The sequence below is a fragment of the Pelmatolapia mariae genome, linkage group LG23 (assembly GCF_036321145.2).
Source record: "Pelmatolapia mariae isolate MD_Pm_ZW linkage group LG23, Pm_UMD_F_2, whole genome shotgun sequence".
Classification (NCBI taxonomy): domain Eukaryota; kingdom Metazoa; phylum Chordata; class Actinopteri; order Cichliformes; family Cichlidae; genus Pelmatolapia; species Pelmatolapia mariae.
This window is the reverse complement of record NC_086246.1, coordinates 36,055,562-36,077,904: the sequence shown is the minus strand read 5'-3', so window position 1 is coordinate 36,077,904 and position 22,343 is coordinate 36,055,562. Positions and strand designations below refer to the sequence as shown.

The window sequence follows — 22,343 nt, the reverse complement described above, 5'->3', positions numbered from 1 at the left end:
CAACAGTTTCACTGAATATTATCTCTAAAAGAAAATGAAACATGAAACACATTCAAATTCTTGTCTATTTTTAAAGTGCAGTTCTCCTTCTAACTAATGCTCCTTCTAAGTTTTTGTGTTATGATGAAAACCTTATTACAAAAATCAGATTTTTGAGCAGTTGTTTTGTTGAATTAACAAGGCACTTATATAATGACAAAAAAAGATTTTTGGTAAATCCACACTACTAGATCACTCAAACATTTTTTGGATCATACATATTGTTGCGCATAATTTATATTGCAGTCAAAAAACAGGAATCCTATTAGTTGTATTAGCTGAGGCAAAGTGTTGCATTAAAATATGCTATAATTAAGTGTTTGCAAATATACAGAAAATTTATACTATATAGTAGCCTGGATTACTAAAATACTTCTTTCCAGAAACATGCTGGTATAGATATATATAGATATATAGATATATCTATATATCTAGAGGGAGAAAGAGAGCGAGAGAGAGAAATACATAGATCTGGAGGGATCTGGAAGTAAAACTACCCTGTTTCTGGGTCCTCGTGAGACATGCTTAGTTGTATTTTCTGATGAAGAGCTAAAACCTCTACCATCCCTCTCCCTGAGTGGGGTACACTGGTGTGTAGAAGGTGCCTCTGTAAATGCCTGATCCAGTCCTCCTGAATGGAAAAGGGACCATGAAAAACTAGGTCGCAGAATCTGTAGAGATACAGCAAAAGAAACTGTCAGTGTTTCTAGACTTCATGCATTTCTTCTAATGTCTTCCAACTAAGATGTAGTTTTATTCATTCTATACATTGTAATCAAAGATTCTCATGTTTTCCAGTCTTTTCCATAACTATATAAAATTCATTGAGGCTTCAAAATGGCATTTTTAGAGACATGGGCACTTTGGCACTTTTTCTAATAGAAGCTACTGAATCATGGCTGTGTTTGTAACTTGACTTTTGGAGCATAAGGTCACTATCACTGTTATGCTGATGACATTGTTACACTTGACAGTCACTATATTTTAAGAACCTCTTTGATTGTTTGGATGATCTCAAGTTCCTGGACAGCAATACATTTCCTTCAGCAAAACGGACGTTATTTTATTTGCAGTCCCCCAAGCTCCACAGATATCTTAACTATTACATTCAGTCCTTTCTCCATAAATATTCAAACCGTAATTTGAGTTCCTGGAGAATTGGTTGATAGTTTAACCCTTTGCAGCAGGTGGTAGTTCGATGCAGCAAGTTTGAGCTAAATGCATTCTCAAAGCCAAACAGCTTCTCTGAGTGGCTCCTTCTGGCCCAAAAGAGCAATATGGTAATTACTATTAAGAAAAGCTGAGGTGTCCAGGACTTTGCAAACCATTGGGTGACATCATGGTGTGCAATTTTAATATACAGTCATAAAATTGGGTGCAGACAAATTGCTTGCAACCACCAAACATGCAAATGTCAATATTCCAACTTGTCCTTTATACATCTGGCGGTTTAACCGTTGTTTTGTTGAAATGCTGTCTATGTAGCCTTTCTTTTACCTGCAGGTCAGTGTGCACATCTCAGTACTCAGTGAAGGTAAATTATTCTTTTTGAGCCCCGGCCTCAGTCTTGGTTTCTTCTTCCTAAAATCATAGTCTAGAAAATAAAGCACCAGAATTCTTTATCTCAAGAAATACATCCGTTTATCCTTGACAGGAACTTCTAAATGCACATTTGCAATGTTTTGTCTCTAAATACAGCAAATATCATCTGTTTTTTGTTTTACTTCAACAGAAATTACCTGCTTCTTCAAAAATTGCAATCCTCTTCCTGTGTGCATTTGCTTGAATATGACCAGGAAGCTGGGAAACAGTGGGGAAGGTGCTGTCACACTGAATATAAATCTTTTTTGAGTCACATTCCCCTGAAAAATAAAATAAATGATGTGAGTGTATTTTTATATTTCCCTAATTTTTAGGTTATATATTCATTTTAATACAGTTTAGCCTGCACATGATATCATATGTGACAAATCCAAGTTTCCAAACATTAGAAGTTGAATATTTAAGAAGAAATATAGAATATATTTGAGTTCATGCAGTAATTTTATTATCAGATAAACTGTTAGTCCCAGTGTGCGCTAAAGTCTTCTTCCACCTGGCTGCATTCTAAGCATCTTATTTGCACTCTCCTGTTTGGAAAGTGTTACTGGTAAAGTTTAACACAATCTTGTGTCTTCAGGGGGACTTTTTTCACATACAATTCACCACCTCTAGGGAGTCACAAAGGATTCCTAAACTACACACGCAGAGACACACACACACAAAATCACAGATATATTCGTTTTACAGGAAAACTGGCAACAATGCTGCTGTACACTAGACTGCATGTTAACGATTAATGATATCTGGCATAGTTCAGTAGATATCCCAAACGATCTTTCAAAAATTAAAGAACCTGATTTTACTTTTCACTGTATTTGTATGTCAAAGAAAAATATCCCAAAAATGTGAGTAAGACAAATATCAATGAAAAGGTTTTTAATTCATAACTCATGATTTGAGAGTCATCTTGACCTTGAGGTGAGAAGAAATGAACTCGGTGGTGCATTTACGTTAATACCCAAATGTTATTCTACAACTTGCCATTAAATCAGTCTTTAGGACAGAAGACATGGGAAAAAACATCTTTGGGAAGTACACTGCAGCTTTGAAATCTTTATCAGCTTCCTCCTTAGTACCTCACTGAAAATTTGATTTGGACAGACATTAAACAAAATTGTGGATTCGTGGATGATGGGCTTGTGACACAACATCAAGAGGATTTCATGTTTTTTTAATATGAACTTCAAAAGCACTTTGGTGGCATTCTATGCAGAGAATGTGTTTTTCCCACAAATCAAGTGACTGTGAACAATTCTCACACTGTTTAACTGTATTCTGTCGACAATAAACACGTTATCTGGGATGAGACATGGTAAATTTGTAATAAAATATGAATTAAAATCTGAAGTTTGAGAATTAGTGGACTTCGATGCAAGTGAACAAAGCAGCTCAAAAACAGGACACACACTGATTTTAAAAGATCTAAAGTTGTTGTTGATATGGAGGTGGTTATGTTTTATGCAAACCTAGTGTTTGCCTGGGTCAACATGCTATTGCGCTGCTGATAATTAATTGAGAAATAAAAAGACAATTAAATAAAAAACAATTAAAATGCAACAATAAACTACACTTAATGATCTAATAGCTTGCATACAGTAGCTAGTCCTACAAATGATCTATTAAATGCATGATAATGGGTCATACCTAAAAAAAAAAATTCTGCTTTGGCTGGTTTTGCATAACATTTAAAAAATTATGTATTTTACATACATTATATTGGCTGTCCAAATCTAGACTTAAAGATTCCATACCAGCAGTCCAGTTTGGTTCCCGACTGGTCATCTCTGTTTCGGCCATATAATCTTTGGTCATCTCACAGATCATCCTGGTTGCATAGGCTTCCTGGCTCACTGCAAGCTCCACACTTTCCTGTTTGGCTTTGAGGAGTTCAACTAAAGTGCTTGATGACGCTGTAGTGCCTCTTTCTGCTTCCCCCTGTAGCTTCTTCCTTTCTGAGGGGTTATCTACCATGTGTTTACACACAAGGCTTTTCATTATGGGATGCAGACTCCTTTTGACATGTTGGAGTTTCCCTGGGATGCTTGTGTGCATCAGGAACAGGCCATTGCTGCAGATGAATTTCTGAGAGGCTAAAGGTCGTGAGGAGAGCTGACTCTTAGTCAGACGGTTGTTCCAATGTTCCGTTTTGTTCTGTAGCAATTCATTTAGTATGCACAGTGGAGACTTACTGCTGCTGGTAACACTTGTACCTATTCGTTTCAGGTGTCCCCTCACATGGTTAGAGATGCCAGTTTTGCTATCAAAACATTCCAAACACACAGGACACGCATGTTGTCCTCGAGTTTCTGGCTTAACAGCTGTAATATAAGAAAAGTGTGTCACAATTAAAAAGAAAAAACAATTTTTAGTGTATATTTTGGAATGTGAAACTTTATAGATATAGATTTTCTATAGCTGTTTTTATATGTCATATAATAGACCCTGCCCATCACAGAAATACCAAATCGTAAACCCTATACCATATCCTTAAAATGCCACTGTGAAATGTTTGTGGAGCTTTGAAGAACTTTGACTTCTATTAAGTCATTAACTAAAGCTTCTATAGAGAGGTCCCACTGACTAAGATTATAGATGCTTGCTCCAACACATCCCTGGCTCCATTTTTTTTAAATGCAAAATGATTTTCTAATCAAGTTACAAAATGTAGGCCCCTTATTCATCTGTTGATAGCATTTAAGGACATACAGAAGATATCTGATAGGTGGCACACTTACACTAAAATTCTACAGTATGTGCAGACACCTAAATTTTTACAGGCCTTAGCTTGACTGCTAGGCTATAATGAGACAATCGGTGTTAGGGATATTTGTTTTGGCACACAGTCCATTCAGACTTGGTTTGTATTTACCTTCCAGTTTCGGTTGTTAAAATAATCGTACCTTTTTTTCTCATGCCAGTAGAAATCTTTCTGCGGATTCTTGGCTGATAGTCCCACAACGCCACTTGCTCCGGTGAAACCATGTGCCGGGCATTATAGCTCACCCCAGCTCTGTGAAGATGTCCTCGCACGTGATTGGACAGACCCACTCCGGACTCAAACGTGGCAGGACAGTAAGGACAGGGCTTATGTTTTACTGATGGTGTGGGGGACATATCAAAACTATCACTTGGAGATGTAATAGGCAATTCTGTGGAATCATCACTCACTGTCGTTTCAATGTGCTCCTCTTTGATTATGAGCTGTTCTATGTCACTGCAGTCTTCATCTCCATCATCTTCAACCTTGAGTGCGTGGGGGCTTTGGTGTTTGGCTGTAAAGCTCTGCCTCTTTTTCAAATACCTCCGAGCATATGAGTTCCTTTCATTCTCGCTGCTTTCCAAGAAGCTGCCTGTAGCTTCGCTGGTGTCATCACTGAAGTTATCATCACCCTCACAGCCTTTCTTTAACTCCCTAACTGCATGCTGTTTCTTAAGCCTCTGGCTAAGCCCAGGCAATATATTACCATTCATTCTTTCAGTAGTGTTATGCAAAGGTGTAGTCATTTTTCCCATTGATGGAGAATTTTGGCTTACTTGTACTTGTAAACTCCCGTTTACGGGGTCATTTTTGCTTCCCTGACAGAACATCTGGTCCAATTTAAGCTTCCTGGCTGTAAAAGCAGCGGCTGTAGGACGGTTTGCCAGCTTTAAGCTGCCAAAAGCCCTGCAGTCATTGTTTTCAGCATCTTCTTGTACACAGGTGAGATCAGTTTCCACATCCAATTTTTCTGCTGGTTGTAAGAGTAACTTTCCATGCTTGTCGATTCTCCACAAATATGGTGACAGCATGCTTTTAGTGCAGCTGGCATTGGGTTTAAACTGAAGAGAATTTACAGTGTTGTCAATAGTTTTTTGAATGTGAATATCCCCCTTTTCAGTGGAACAGTCGAGTTTTTCCTTTAAAGTAGACTTAAATAGATTTGGTTTACATCGGGCCATTGTTTTATATTTGCCAACATATGGCATTTCAGAACATTTTCCTAATACTACTTTGTCTCTCCTTGTGAAAAAACTCATTTTACACTGAAACGGAACATGTTGTGCTCCCTCTGCATCATTAGTATGACTCATTTTCCTGTTTTGAGGCTGGTGTGTGTTGAGGTGTGCGACATGTAAGTGTGCTACGAGTGCCTGCCGTGTCAAGGAAATGTAATTACACTCCTCACAAAAGTAGTAGTGCTTCAGATTATCATGTGTTTTAGTACCCTGGACAAAGACTTTTTGGCAGTTACAACCAAACGTGCACCGAGAGCACGGCACTGCGGTGGCCCCGTCTTCAAATTCAGTCTTTTTGAGACCTTCGATTTCCTCCATAAGTTTTTCCAGCCTATCTTGGTGAATAATGATGTGCCTCATGAGGGAGTTGCTATCACAGAACAAAAGCCCACACTCTCCGCATATAAAGGGCTGTGAATCATTCTCACTGTTCACCTGATTATGCTTGCCTAAATGATACATCATATGTCTATGGAAATGCCTTTTTTCCTTGAAATTAACATTGCATATTGTGCATGAAAAGAAAAGTGAATCTTGTTCAAGTTGCTCTGCCTTCAACTGTTCCACTTTTGGACTAACACAGTTTTCATCTTCAGGGTCATTTTCCTCATTACTGCCTCCCTGCGCTGTGCTATAAATATGGCTCTCAGAGTCTAAAGCTATGTTCCGAGAAAGGTCTTTGAATGGCATAACTGAATATTTAATGTCAGATTGTGTACCCAAAAATTCATCTTTGTTGCCAGTGTCAACACTTTCAACATCATTACCACTGCAGAAATGTCTGTAGCTGTTGTTAACCTTTTCAAGACAGCCTAACATGCTTTTCGTGTGTGTATTGTGCTTCTTGTCTCTTTGGGGCATCACTTTGGTCTCCAGCCTTCTGTCATTGTGCAAAAAGCATTTTCTTGTTGAATCCCACCTGATTACTTCAGTATTATCATAATCATCCAAGGAGACTCCAGACCGTTCCATGTCCCGTGGAGATCTTGTTTTTATTGTCTGTTTTGTCAAAGGTTGGCTAATGTGCATTTGCTCTGCACTGTCACCTGACAGCGTGGAATAGGCCAGTTTAGACTCATTCTCCTCCGAGTGAGACAGTGGCGTGTTGACACCTGGCTGTGTGGCCGGTGTTTTTACGTCGGGTCCCACTGTGTTCTTCCAAGCGTCTGATTGAAGCTCACTAGGTGGTGGTAACACCTCGGGGCTCGTGTCCTTCTCCGCTTGCCACACGGCATCCAGGACACTGTTGGATAAAACAGTGCCTTTGTTCAGGACACAGTGTACCTCTGAGTTGGGGTGTGAACCAGGTCCATTAACAAGTGCTCCTGAAGGCAATGAATTGCCTGCATGGGGAACAGCAGGGACACTGCTGTATACAAATGGATTCGGCTGGGTTCCATTTAAAGGGTTTTCGTGTTCATCTGAGGACAGACCTGCAGCATTGTTCTTCGGGGAGAATGTGTGAGTCTGTAATGGCTCCTGAGTACGACCTGGGCTGTCAGACACTGATTCCACGTCTTTGTCCTCTTGCGCATTCAGCTTCAGATCAGACATAGCAGCGATACTTTCTGAAATATAAAGAAGAAAATTATTCTGCAAACTTTGAGCGAGTCAAATAAAGCGTGCAACGTCTTATACATATCTACACGTATACACAGTATAAATAGAAAAAGATAACTCTTGCACATAATATAGTAAAATTTAATTCTTTTTCTCTCATTCTCACTGACAATGTGGTGTTGTTGAAAAAATCTTTTTTTTTTCCTTTTGGGCTATTCCCACTGCTCTGTAAAATGAGAGTGGTATTATTCTGTGCCGCATTATGATTTTCCAACACCCTCTTTCGCCACCTCTATTCACAACAAACCCTGCTGTTAGCCTTGAATACCCTGGTGAGGATGCTTAATTATGTGAGCGTACCTCTGGGATACAACCTTCCTGCTTCTCCACCTAAAGTTCTCAGTCGCCTGCTAAAATTGACCAATTTCCATGGGAACAAAGTACACCTCCAATGAGATCATATTGCGTCTTATCACTCTGTGATGGTGCCAACACAGATCCCAGCATGAGACTGTTGTTACTTGAATCCTGACAAATTGGCAGGCACACAATCTGTCTGAAATACAAACACAGACTCACACAAAGAAAACATACACTTTGGCACATACACGTGGACAGGCATACAAATTCGTTTAAGAGTGGCTGATTTTAAAGCACAGTTACTCCATATTTATTTGGACAGTATGAAACCAAATAGCTTTGAGCTATTAAAAATAACTACAACTAAAAATGTGCATTTTAGATCTTATAACAGATTATATTTTGCTGTCCAGAGCAGATTTAGTCTGAAACATATGCTCAGTGGATTTGACATCCAGGGCTGGTCGCTCTCTACAGGAAGCTGCATTGCTAACGAAGTGGTAAATTCAGTGTTAATGAGTGGCTTCACTGTTACCACCTCAGAGGTAAAACCTTCCGAGCTCCATATTCTCCCCATCTGTTGTGGTGTTAAAGGTTCGAAAGGGGAACAGACGCTCTACATTTAAAGCGAGCTTCACTGTTACCCCCAAACGGCAGGGTGGCAAAACCATCAAAATATCTTGGTTGAAAATGTGCAAGCCTCATTAGCAGCCAACTCACACAACTCGCTTCTATATATAAAGAACAGGGGCTCAGCTGAAAAGCAAATTTTAAAAATGTATTTGCTTCTATTTACTTCATTTAGTCAATGTTAAAAGGCTGACTTTGCCTTGCCTGAAGATATTTACAGGGATTATGAGCTTTAATACAGTTAAGCTGTATGCACAGATCAATCTGCTGTGAGCTTTTACTAACCCTGTCTGCTATTTTCCCCAAGACTCTCACTTTGTATTTTCAGTTTGGTAAATGAGATTTAGAAGCAATATCATGATCCCTTTTGTGTTCATCATTGTGTTCTGTTACACAATAGAAAACAATGTAACACCTCTCTTTTATTGTGAAGTCTTTAACATTTTTTTTGTTCTTCCAGCACCTACAGCTTCGATCGTGCATCTCATCTTGTGAACAAAATGATGTCTAGCAAATGCAATTCTCTATATACTACAGCTAAACCTTCAAGAACTACAATAAATGCAGCATTATTGGTACTAACACTTCATATACTATATGCACCGTATTCAACAATTTTTATTGCTGATTGATTAATGATTGCTATTTAACTGTTGCATTGCATTCATCCAGAAACTACACATTTAGAAAATAAAAGTACTGATTTTCACTTCACTAACAGTAAAAATGACTTAAGCTAACTCAAGCTATGCTGTTAATTTGATCTCCTGAAGCACGCTCTGATATTTGGTGGGCTGGGAAGCATGCCATGTACTCACATTGGTATAGCTTTGAGTCTGGCTCTCAACTACACTACATGTCATGCTCTATTCCCTTTCATCCTCCTGTCATTCTCTACTGTGAACAATCCGAATTCATAAAAATAGCATAACATTCGACTATAAATTACTTGTTCTAGTACACAAGGTAAGGAGTAATTTTACATGTTCTTTTAAACATGTTCCAATATTCCTGTGACAGCAGACAGATATTCCTAGAGTCAAAAACCTGCCTCTATTATAATGACAGAGTGCAAAGGTCACACGTTGTTAGTTAAATTCTGTCATTATTTTCTCTAGATCTCATGAGCCATCTATGTTATAAGGCTGGAACTTGGAGCAGTGTGATGACGGTAGGGTTTCTAGTCATTTCTGCTGTTTTGGACAATCATTAGAACAAAAGGTCAAGTGAAGTGTGAAAATCAAAGGCTAATAAGACAGAAAATATGGAGGAAGACATACGGCGGATAAAGAAACCCGAGCTTATATCATTTCTAAAAATGGTAAATACAGGAGAGAGGCTATGTGCAAAAGTATGTTACATAATGGTCTTTCACAGAGTTTATTTTACACCAGTGAAATCAAAAAGAATGTGCCTAGCTGATGACAGTAGGTGTTGGAGGTGTAGGAGAGTGCACTTATCCCGGCTGTGTGGAATTGTGCTGTGATGGAAAAAGCCGTGCTAAAATCAATACGAGTAATTGGGGAGTTTTATCTTTATCCTACATGTGAATGCAGCCTTTTTATACGGTTGATGTATTTGTTTATGCTGCCTATTAATATATAACACAACAGATATGGTCTAAGTAAGGGACTGTACTTTGAGATGAGATAGGTACAATACAGTGGGAAACACAGTAATTTATTGAAATGTGCAAACAAACATAGAAATATAGTATACAGTTTAAGGCACAAACAGCATTTGTACAATTCTAATGAGCTTGGAAGTCAATATTTGACCACTTTTATTCTTTAACACAGCCTGAACTCTCTTAGGCAAGCTTTCTTGTTATTTCTTTTTAAAGTTGTATTGTGGAAGATCGATTCTGTGTGGTAAAAATATCAGTAAAAATCAGTAAAAATATTGGTGTATTTCCATTGTGCATTTTTTGACATTTGTTTTGGTGATCTAACATATTTTTGGACTGAAACTATATGTACATCTAGAATTGACATTGCCATGTTATTCATCTCATGCCAGTGAAGTAAAGAATTAAACTCTGGCTATAGGTGTTGAATATTTGGGATATTTGTTGTATCATTTTTGTGAAAGCAGACAATTATTAAATAAAATATAAAATAAAAACACTGCAACACTAAACTTTAAGTCACATGAGGACTACAAACTGATCGACCAGGAGGTTGGCACTGTAAGGCTGGAAATGTCCAAGCAAATTCATTCCTCTTGTTCAGCTGAAGACCCAGGCTGGCAGCACAGTGGAGACAACACTAAAGACCAACTGAGACCAGTCAGCCAAACCATTTCTGTTGCTGGAGCTGTCTGTATGGATCAAGAGCCAACCTTACATTCCTCTGCCATTGCCTTTGCTGGAGAAATGCCTGAACGAGGGGGGGCACAGTCCCTCAAGTACTGCACTACACAACTTCCTCAGTTAATAGGATCTATTGATTTATTTGACACAATGTGAATTTATGAAGCTGCCTCTTTAGTGTGAGAGTATCAAAGCGTGGCTCAAAACAAACAGACGGAGATTCAGCTTGACACTCCGGTAATCCCAAGGTGAGCAAGTTCTCAATGAAGGTGCCACGGTGGGAAAAAAAAGGAGAAACAAACACATCGTAAAGTTTTTCTTCTGCTATCTTGGCCCTGCAGTTACCCACAGTACCACACACCAGAAAGGCAGGATGAAATTAGCAATGCACTGCCAAATCTCACTTCTCAAGCAGACTAACTGGCTTCTTCCACACAAAAAAAAAGAAATGTGACACTACAAAACACAATTACACATTCATAAAACACCATAAATTTCTTAAATTTGCACAAGAGAAAATAAAGAGCAAGTGGCTTCACACAGCCTCTTTGTCAGGATTACATAGTATTCTTTTATCCCCCTGAATTCTTGTCACCCAAAGGTCATTTCCATAATAATGGTCTCCATCCTCCCTAATGGGATTTCGCCTGTGATTATGTATGCCAGCATCTTGTGCAGACACTATCAGCTCTGTCATCCTGAATTGCACAAATGTAATTACACAAAGCCTTTGATAACTAAACAATGTAATTTACTGCTTGAGTGAAAATATATATTGGAGTTATACGACTCAAATTATAAACTAAAGGAAAACATGTTATATGAGTACCACAGGAGGTATGTTCCAAAGAATATTACGTTCTTTATAGTATGAACACATTAAATGGTAATGCATGCTTTGACAACAAGAATAAAAGCTCACAGGTAAGTATTACAGCAAGACGTCACTCAAAGGAATGAGTTTTATTCTTTTCAAGGAGTTAGATGGGACTCTAACATCTATGAACTAAATATGAGGCTTGTCTCTTAGTCCCGCAAAGTATAAACAAAAAAACCTGTTAGCATATATGGGATACATCCAGTCTTGGAACACAACTTCACTATGAAGAGTTGATCAAAATAAGGATTATGGTTTTTAAGATCTAAAAACAACATTTTAGTTAAGCGGCAGCCATCTACAGTGACTATGGCTCTTTGGCCTGCCTGTGTTCAGTATTTGACAGAAGACAGCAGCCTGTTACGTCAACCAATAAGCAGCCAGACAGATGGGCACGTAAGCTGTGGTTGTGCCTAAATAAGTAATCACTGATCCCCACTGTTTTTCCTTTTTATTTTCAAATTAATTAAAAATAAAAGTTTTGTTTACTAGACTTAAATTGATTATTTTATTGCATCCTCTCTAGTCAGTACAGCACTATGATGACATAATGATGACACTATAAAAATGAACAATTAATTGGTCGGATTTATTAACTGCATCTGACTAAATGTTAAACTTTTAAAGCCAGACCAGAAGACAAGACTTGAAAACAATGTCTTCCCCTCTACATGCACAATTTTATATTCTCAGCCCATGTAAGTTTCAGTGTAATAAGACAAAACCTTCTGAGTGCACTGTGCACCAACTAAAACTCTAACTGGCTCCCAGTATTTCCAGTTTAGACTAATATGCTCACGCTTTATTGAAAGTCTAGAGCATCCTTGATGTCTTCCCAGCAGATTCAATCTAGTGCCAACCTTTATGTTTGTAATTGTGATTGTACTTACAGCTAGATCATGTGACATGTGATGTGGCCATATTTGATCATGACAAAAGTTAACATGTAGCTTAGCATAAGGGCTAGAAGCATGACTGCTAGCCTAGCTCTAGCCTTTTAATAATATCGATCAGCAGGTTTACAGCTCACTAATACACATCATAAATCTAATTTGTTTAATGTTCAGAAAAGTTCATTGTAAAAGCAACATCAGGTGTAATTTCTTACAGTTTTTTAGCAATGTTTACTTTGTGCTATGCTAACCTTGTCAACTGGCCGGCAGAAACTTTATGCTTAGCAAACAGAAATGCATCACTCTTCTTGTGTTCATTATTGTAATTAAAATAGCATAAAATAAATTTGTGGGAGGCCTAAACAAAGCAATAATAAGTGGAGAATATAAAGTTTTCATTTTGAGACAATGAGACTCAGAAAAAAGAAACTGACAGTCTGTCTGAAAAAAATATGAACAACAGATGGGACTGTGATCTTTCACACTAGCCAAAAGAAAAAAGAAAAAAAGAAATAAATAAAGCAAGAAAACCCTCTTGAACCTGTCCACAACAAACTTCTCCTCGGCCCCCTCTCCTGAAAAACGGGAATGAGTGAAATGGTTGTGATGGTAGATTTACTGATGAAGAAAGGTGAAGCGAGAACATTCGGAGTGATAAAAGGGGACAGGGAGCGAGTGACAGTTGGGTTAAGACAGAAGTCATGTTCAATAGCAGGTAGAAACATCAAACAGTGAGTTCACAGGAAACCCATGCAACCTTGTCTTGAAGGAGGATTTTCTGTTGTGTGGAGTAGATTATATCTGTTCAAGCTGCTGACACGGCCTCATTTGGTGCCCGTAGTGTTGGAGGGGGATTAAACGATATAAACTTTAAAGCTTTAAACAATACCTTTCAAAATTAAATGGATTAAGGGAGGGATGTCTGATGGGGATTTCCCAAGGCTTTGTTAGTTTTAAACTCCACTCCTTTTAAAAGGGGGGGAAAAAAAACACAGCGCTTAGAAATTTCTCAGGCATGTGACTTTTTTAATGAGGCTCCTCTCACGTTGAAGAGGGCAGTGGGCACAGGAGGGCTGCCAAGCAGATGGCTCTCATAAACATCATATCTGCTCTGTTTAGATACATGACTTCTCATCTCCCAACACTGAGAGGAAAACAAACCCGACCATCACCGCAAGCGCAACCCACTTGCCTGCTTTTGACAAGCTGTGCTGGCGCGTTGAAATGGCACATTTCCATTTCCTGCATTTCTCCTTCATAACAATATGCATGAGCTGCACAATTGATATACATAACCTCTAATCTGTTATAAGTATGCAGAGAAGATGCAGCAACGGTGGTGGTGTGTATTTTTATTTAGTGGCAGTTAGGATGTTGGCTTTTATTAAATGTTATTATTACCATATGACTGAAAGTATATAAATACTAAGCAAGACAGAAGATGTTGCTATGATTAGGCCGATGCGTTCCACTCTGGCTGAGACGAGAAAAAAACATGAAATATACATATATATCAAACTTTGTTGCTGCTGCTTTGCTGCAGACATGTGACCATCCAGATGAAAGCGAGTGAGTGTCAAACTGCTCTCCCAATTGAGGACGGGCTCCACATTGCCGAGCAGACATCAGTGAGCTTAAATTCGGAGGCATGTCAAGCATCGCAGGTATTAGGACGAAATCTCTCATTATCTTTCTTTAACACATAATATGAGCGTGCCATGGCAGAAACTGAGGGGGTGAGTGGGTGGGGCAGGTAGCAGGGGCTCAGCACTCATTAATGGCAGCCAAAGTGATCCCTCAGTAGTCACCTTGAATTCTATTATTAGACCAGGACTCCAAACAGAAACTGGATCAAGTGCATCGTGCAGCCTTTGATTGGTTGTAGAGTCCTAGAAGCGGCTAAGAGAAGTGCCACTGTGATCACGTGAGGTCAAAGAGATGACACGAGCTGCAAAGAAGCCAAAACTGCGCCTGTCGAAAAAGTCGCAAGAAATTCAGAAGCCCACAGAAGCCTGTTTATCTAACTATCAGGGAAAGTGGACAGCTAGAGCACAGTAGCCTTGACAGCAGAGGGAATCCCTTGTCATTTCTCAAGGTCCACACACACACATACACAGACACACACGCACAGATGCATGTAAGATGATTATTCAGTACTGCTTGTCAATTGTACCTTTTCAACTCGGATCAATGAGTCGTCTTGCACCAAGACCCTATATCAACGCCAGTCATTAACATGTGAGTGCCACTCTATCAGCCCCAGCTCCAAATAAATCAAAGGGTCGGCCACAGAAGAAAAGAGGCTAATATTTCCTCAATAACCCCAGAGAGACACCATGGAGAGATGCAAATTGCCTCCCAGGAGACCCCGGGGGATGTGAAGGAGAAACTCGCTGGGAGGCAACAGGAAGCTAATGAGTATAATAGTAAATGTATACACGGAGAGGGAGAAAACCCTCTCTATTCATACCAATTAATACAATCTTATCAATGGAAGTGTACTGTAGAAGGAGGGCCCGTGTCTAACCCCTTGCCCTCCTCCCCGCTCGCACCTCACAAGCATCTGTATTATTCAACACAGGCCAGGCTACGGTCATTAGCCCTGTGGGAGGCTGGGCCAGGCCTGGGGAGTTAAAGAGATTTTAAAAACCACTCACTCCTCACATCAAAACAAATCGGACCAAATCAAAGGGGCTCAAAAATGTCCTTTCTTTGAGGGGCAAGGGAGGTAACAGCCATTGTTGTGAAAGGCGGCTTTCTGCGGCATCAGTGTTAAAAAAAATTGCAGAAAAACACAAGCTAGCTAAAAGTGTCTTCATCAATCATGCTGCTTTTGTGAAAAACGATTACACGTTATTATAATGTCATGATATCAGATAAGAAGTTTAAATCTTAATTGTGTTAAATATCTTTGCATAATAACTCAAAAATTATGACATGCATATATTTAATTAGTTTAATGGTGCTTAACAACTGTGACTTTGGAGCTTTCATTATATTCTATATCATTAGCAGATTAACAGGATTTTTTCTGTGCGTTGTTAGAAAGGTGGTGTTTTACTGTAGCTGCTGACACCATATTAAAAATAAAGAGATGAAAGATAATAACTGGAGTAAGGTCATTTTTAAAGGTTGGTTATAGTTTTCACTGAATCTGGTACAAAACTCAAAAATCAATACTATATACATGTTTAGGTCTACTTGAGTTATTACCAAAACCACTCTAACAACATCACCATTGCACCTGCAGCTACTGAAACTTGCTGAAAACATAAAAAAACAAGCATAAACTAATATACAAAATTTTACTTCTGTCAAATATTGATTGTGATGCTACAATGTTAAAGCTTCTAATGACAACCTTCAAGGTGCCCTGAGAAGTTGCTGTGCTTATTTCAGTATTTCTGCTACAAACACTGAAACGGAACATTTGTCCACTGCACTGCTACTGGTCAAAAATTCCACATTAAAATTGTCCAGTAAAGTCGTATAGCCTTACCAATAAAGATTTTGGGAGTGAGCTGTAGTTTAAAGATGCTGCTGAACAACATAAAAGTGCAAAGAAATGCTTCAAAAGCTCTAGAAGAAGCAGGCCTGCCACTATCTTTTATTTTGAAGGTCATTTAAAAGGCTGGATAATATACCTGGCAACAGCTGATTGGAGGAGGATTTGCCTCCTAGAGATCGCCGAGGAGACTGAAATGAAGGTTAATCACTATATAACTTCCTACATGTATTATCCTACACTCCAGATTTCATTGAGCATGTCTGTAAAAGCCCTCTGTCAGCATAATTGCACCTAACCTGTGCCCCGCATGCTCAAATCTGTAAAATATCACATCCAACTCAGAGAATAAATGGGAAATTAATGAGGGAAGTCCTGAGCTCAACCTCAGATAGGTATCACAGAAAGGGTTAGCTGCCTCGCAGCTCATGTACAATGGAAGCTCGCTAATCCCAACCCTCAAAGATAGAGGTTGTTTGGACTTGTGAAATGTTCAGAGGGATAAATGCAAGACCATACTGATTTGACATTTTTGCAGACTTGTATGCATTGGATCAAACTTGGAATATAAGCGATAAGTATATTTTAGGTTGTGGTAGTTTGGATGTAGTCGTGCAAATATACTAAAACCAACCTACTAAGACAGAATGATTGTGCACTTAATGATCTGTGCTGATTTAATTTCTGTACATGTTCTTACATGTAAGTCATAACTGTATATAATTAGAATTTTATAAGGATTTTCTTTTAGGTTATTTATCTTAAGGTTTCATACAAAAAAAGAAAATAAAACATGTACCAACATCAACTCGTTATAGTTTTCCTATTTATATTAATCACTGACTACATAGACCCCCGTTAACTGATGATGCTCTTCAGTGTCTCCTTTCTTAGAGTGAGGGCTGAGAGTATCAGTAATCATATTCTGCCCCTTAGTGGAGGAAATGGTCCACAGCCCGAGTGAAACAGGATAAGAGAGGGCTTGATCTGCAAAGGCTGAACAGCAGACTGGATTGTGGACAGCTCAGTGCTTCAATCAGCCTTTGATGGACTGCAATAATCTCACCTGCCAGTGAATTAAGATTCAAGTAGCTCAAGTCCTTCTCTTCTTTAAAAGAAATTCCTCTCCAAGAAGAAGTCACTCCCATGACTATTTAAAAGGGGAGTACCACTCAATTTATATGTAAATTTAGATTTAGGAAGACCAAAAGTATTACAAACTTGAAGCTAAAAAAGAAAGTAAATTAGTAGTTTGGAAGTTGTCAACATTAACTGTGTTCAAAAGCGACTTATTTGAGGCATTTTATATAATCCGAACGTATCACGTGTCAAAGAATCAGAATGCAAGCATGCACCTTTAACCCCAGGTATTCATCTAAAATACATTTCTAAGAATCCTTCACAGTAGAGCTGCCGTCACAAATCAAGGAAATGAAAAGCTCTCACATTATCTTCATACTGTTTGCAGCATAAGTGGCAGCAGTGAATGAAGCAGGACAAAGACAAACAAAAAACAAGAGTTTAAATTGCAGAAACAAATGCAAAACCACAGAAAAAATAAAATCAATTTGTTACAAAACCTACTCGTGGTTGCCGTTAAGTGGTTGAAACCCAATCTTTTCTTATATTAAAAAAAGGTTCGTAAACCGTGGGTACTTTCAGAGATGGAGCCAATAACAAAAGGTAAAAAAGTAATGTAAAGAGGTGGAATCTTAATATGGCATTGTTAAAGCTATGATGCCAACCCATTTCATATTGTTATAAACTGCATGCCATTTAACACCACTATATGTTGTTAAATACAGCTAAAATGTTGCAGGGAGTTTGGCTTATTACATTAGGATATGCTGCCAAATGATTACTGTCATTGTGTATGAAAGCTGGTGAAACCTGGTGTAATGAAACCATGCCGTATTTTTTGATTAATCTGTTGGTTCAAAAAATAGTAATGTTACAAAATTATTGGTTTTTAAACCAGAATACTGATGAAAAATAATACTGACAAAACTTCTAGACAAACAGCTTCTGCAACATCTGTGCTTCATTCGATTTTACCAGACTGTTTACTGACATTTCGCTAGTACAAACAGAGAAGAAGCACATACCATCCAGCAGTCAGCTGAGTATTTACTGACGGTACGATGCCAGTGTCATGGCAATTCCAACATCAGAAATCACAAAAGTCACTTATATTTTAGGGAAATTAAACAAAGACTCGGGGATTGTAAACACTAACTGTGTGTCAGTGATTCTGTTTCACACTGGAAAATAATCAACAGCCCGCTTGTCACTCCCCGCAACCTGCCAAGAGTAGGAGTGGAAGCACTGACACATGTAACTGACATCTCAGATTTAATTTGACTGGTAATCACACCCAGCTATAGTTTCAGAGCATTTCACACATCTGAGCTACAGTTTCAGGTGTTAAGCTGGTAAGGAGACACGCAACTGTGCCTCTGCATGGTAACACCTTCTCAGAGAGGGTCACATTTTAGGTTTATGCTCTGCCATTATGATTAGAATAATGATAGCAGAAGAAAGTTAGACACACACACACTTTTTTGCTTTACAATTAAAACACAATCAACACACATTTTAAGCTCATCTTTACTGCTCAAATACATTTATTTCAGTTCAGCGGCTCTTTGAAACAAATTATGGACATGTATGCTTCACTGCATGTCACCTTGTTGTGATTCTTGTCTGAATCCTAAACCATGAATGGATCATTATGACTTCTAAAGAGAGACAATATCCTATTAATGCTCCTGTCTTTTGTCATATGGAAAAAAGCTTGATATGGATAATCATGCTGTAAATAAAACAAAAGAACAAATCAGAATGCCCTAACTTATCAGTGTATGTTGAGGCAATAATTACTCCACACTGTTCTCATAAAACACCTCTAACAGAGCCAAAAGCAGGTAAATGTTCAGAAACTTTAGAATTGTTATGCTGACAAGCTGCACACTAAACAGATCACATGAGGGGAGAAGCCTTGGTAAGATTTTGTGAGTCCATCTGACACACACTGCCGGAGGGGGTATGTCTCCATTCTCGGTGAATTGCGGCTTTCTTATTGTTTTGGATCCATTAAAATCTTCACTGTTTGTGCGAACTTAAGCAATAATACTTTTCAAGTTAACCAACTTTATTTTTGTAAAAAAAAAATTGCCTTTGGTGTTTCAGCTCTATTGCCTGTTTTACTTGCTATGATTACATATTACTGGAAAAATGCAAAAGCAAAGCAACCAAAAATTATTAAGGCTGCAAATGTCACTGGGCCAACTTGACCACATTTGGTCATCAGTAAATGCAATCCACACAGACGTAACAAAAACAAATGACGCAGACTGAAATATCATCTAACTCCATCTCTTTCTGCTAACACACACTATACAAGCAGCACTTTTCTTAAAATGGGATCCACCAATAAGACCAGGTTAGCTAACTTATTTATTTATATTGAAATCAAATCACTGGGACAGTAATGAGAACACAGGCATAAAATTTTATTTCTGCAATTTAACTGAGTGAAGTGTTCTGATCCCCTCACTTTGTCACAAACTGACATTGCATATTTGATGAATATCACAGGAGCCTTTTTGTTTGAAATAATCCTGCAGATTGTGAGAAACAAGCTGTTTCAGCTTCCTCTCATTGAACCACCTTTTTTCTGATTGGCTCTCTCTCCCAAACAAAAAGATTTGAAAAGCAGGTGGGTGGAGCTTCTGTTTGGCTAAAGCCCTACCCACGTTCCATATTAGGGTTGTCCACCCTTTTAGACTATAAAAAATAGTCTATAAAACTTGTTTAATGAAATATATTAAAGAAGCTAATTATTATTTTCAGAGGCTAAGAAGTACTGTCAGCATATTTTAGAGCTGATTTTCTTGTTGGCAAACAGATCACGTGTCATTTTATGTGACTTTCAAAACAGAGCATCAGTTTAAAATCAGATTCATAATCATCATTATTAAAATGTGACAAGGCGTGAGTATCGAGGTAATAAATCAATAGTAAGTAATAAATCAAGTATTTGTTTTAACTTGGTAAAGAGGGTTTTGACTCTCTGGGGCCCCAACAGAAAATGATAGAGCAATATTTACAATATCAAGGACAAATCTGGTTCATTATTTACTGGTTTCAGAAAATTTGTAGGCAAGAAAAAACATAATTTTTACACTAATCAGTGACGAAAATAATTAGTCACCCCGATATATTGTCAAGGCATGCCTGTATAGCATTGGTATAATTTGCTAGACTTCCTTGTGGCTAAAGATCACACTTAAGCATCACCACAGTTATCAGGAACAGCCAGTATCCATGCATTCCCTCATTATTTTTAAATTGAACACAAAAATCAGGAAAAGCTTTGTCAAAGAGGATTAAAATTTAAGAAATATGGCAACTGGAGCTAAAATGTCTTTAGTCAGTTAAGCAGTTAGTTTAACAAAATATTTTGCACCACATTACATAAAATTTTGGACAAAAATGCTAAAAATAAATATTTTGTCTCAAGCTTTAAATGTAATGATTTCCTGCTTTTCACTGTTTTATGCAGTAGTTGAGCATTTGCACTGCTGAGTGGCTAAAACAAGCACTCACTGACATCATCTTGGACTCTGAAAAACTGGGTTGGACATTTTCACCATTTTCCAGCATTTTATGTGGTTTAGAATAATGAAACAATATCTGGTTTCAGGCCCAGTGGAAACTGAACTGGGCTTGAAATGTTCACCACCAAGACAAAACAGCTAGTGGTGTGAACACTACAGTGGTCCAATCAATGTGGTTCTATGAAACCGCCCTTAATTCCTCCCGTCTGATATATTCCTGCAAATTCTTGGTCGGAGCATCTGATTACTAAAATATCTCATCTCTGCAGCTGTTCCTCAGCTGAGTTGCTAATTCAGGCCAGTGTACTCCCATTTAAGTAGTCCCAGGTGTCTTCATTTATAGCTGTGTAAGCAGCCAGCCAGGCCAAGAGAGAACACGTAACTGTTTGCTATGCTGTGCATTCAGGGACTTCAGGCATCTTGGTTAAAATATTTGACCTTGTCAAGTGACATATAATCAATTTGTGGATAACATGCCTCAACCATCTGATTTATTTAGTCGAGCAGTTGACTCCTTTACTCTCTGCGGTATACTAATGCGGTAAAACCAACACTAGGCTGTTAAGCTGCAGCTGCCTTCTTTCTATAGCTGTTTAAGCTCCTCCTTAGACACCTGCAGGGAGTGATGGACTCACTTATGTAGGTCTACACTTTGATTTGACTAAACCTCCAGTATAAAGGTGATAACAGGAATGTGATGCACACTCACAGCAAAAAATTGTGAAACCCAAAAATCACAGGAAACACGTCATTATAAATATAAATCTGAGCTCATAACTGACCAAAATTAGAATAAAGCAATGTTTCTCCAAACGCCACATTTGGCACCCTCTTCATAAGTTCATTGTTGCTTTTGAGGGAAGAGTTTTCTTACTGTATATGCATCTTGACTGGGTGTTGTGGGTTAACTGATTAACTGAACTTCCTCACCTCTCACCCAGTGACAGTTAGTACAGGCTTCTGCTACAGGATGCTGTATGTTCCCAGTACACTACATGCATTTAGTTCATAGCCACTGCTATGACTCAAGGTCAAATGCAACCTCACTCATGCGTTCATCTATTCCCTTAACGAAAGCTTCTCCAGCAGTGTTTTTCCACTGTATTGCCAGCTCAGCCACTAAAAGCCCAACTTAGGGTCTAAACCCTGCATGCTCTTTGAAATAAATACTATTTTAGCCACTGCCTATTCTGGCAGCTTAAAACTTTCTTATTGTCCAGCATCACTCTTCAGTTTGCTATGTCTTGCTCTTTTCAGCAAAAAGCTCCCTAGCTAAGAGCCGTGACTTTACTTTGACTGGCTATGCGACAGTGAGCTTGCTGCTCTTCCCACAGACTGAGAAACTCCAGCAGCGATATCTTGGACAAAGAGTGAGTGTCGCAATAGTGAAGCAACCTAAGTTAAGGTAAGACTACAAAGCTGCTGCCTGTTATCACTCACTGCGGTGTTTTGCCTTCACAGCGACCTACGACATAAGTGACACATCACCGACTAATGACCGCACCTGCTACGGCGTATCCCTGCGCGCATCTGTAACACCTACCTCAGGACGAGCGCTCATGTCTTCAAGTTTGTCACTGCGCCCGACACCGTCTTCTCTCCCTCTATTAGACTGTCGCCATTTTGCTGTAAAAGCACGCAGGTTGCACTCTGGACTGCAGGAGAGGGGTGTTCACGGTAGGAGGTAGAGAAATGAGCGTCATCCGAACTGCACACCTACACCTTGTGTCCACCTTAGTCCGAAGAAAACGGCGCATTTGCACTGTTAGATTATCAAACCTCCTCGAATTTGACATTGTAACAATTAGTGAATGGTATAAATGACCTTGACCTGATTATGAATATTTTTGAGCTTACCTGCTCTTACAGAAACACGCACTTTATAATAATAATAAGCTCAAAACGTTTTAGTCGCATTAGATTAGATTTTGCATTACATTTTAACCAAGAT

At 38.6% G+C, this 22,343-nt stretch overlaps 1 protein-coding gene across 1 annotated transcript; it reads right to left on the bottom strand.

The window, feature by feature from the left end:
* Nucleotides 1-435: 435 nt before the first annotated feature.
* On the bottom strand, nt 436-22,138 carry znf644b (zinc finger protein 644b). Its single transcript, XM_063467674.1, has 7 exons — nt 21,936-22,138; nt 5,677-7,205; nt 4,542-5,460; nt 3,393-3,959; nt 1,779-1,901; nt 1,537-1,633; nt 436-710 (listed from the first exon to the last, which is right to left on the bottom strand). Exons 2-7 carry the CDS (start codon nt 7,189-7,191, stop codon nt 533-535), a joined length of 3,399 nt encoding a protein of 1,132 aa, XP_063323744.1. The 5' UTR covers nt 7,192-7,205; nt 21,936-22,138; the 3' UTR covers nt 436-532.
* Between the last annotated feature and the right edge of the window lie 205 nt (nt 22,139-22,343).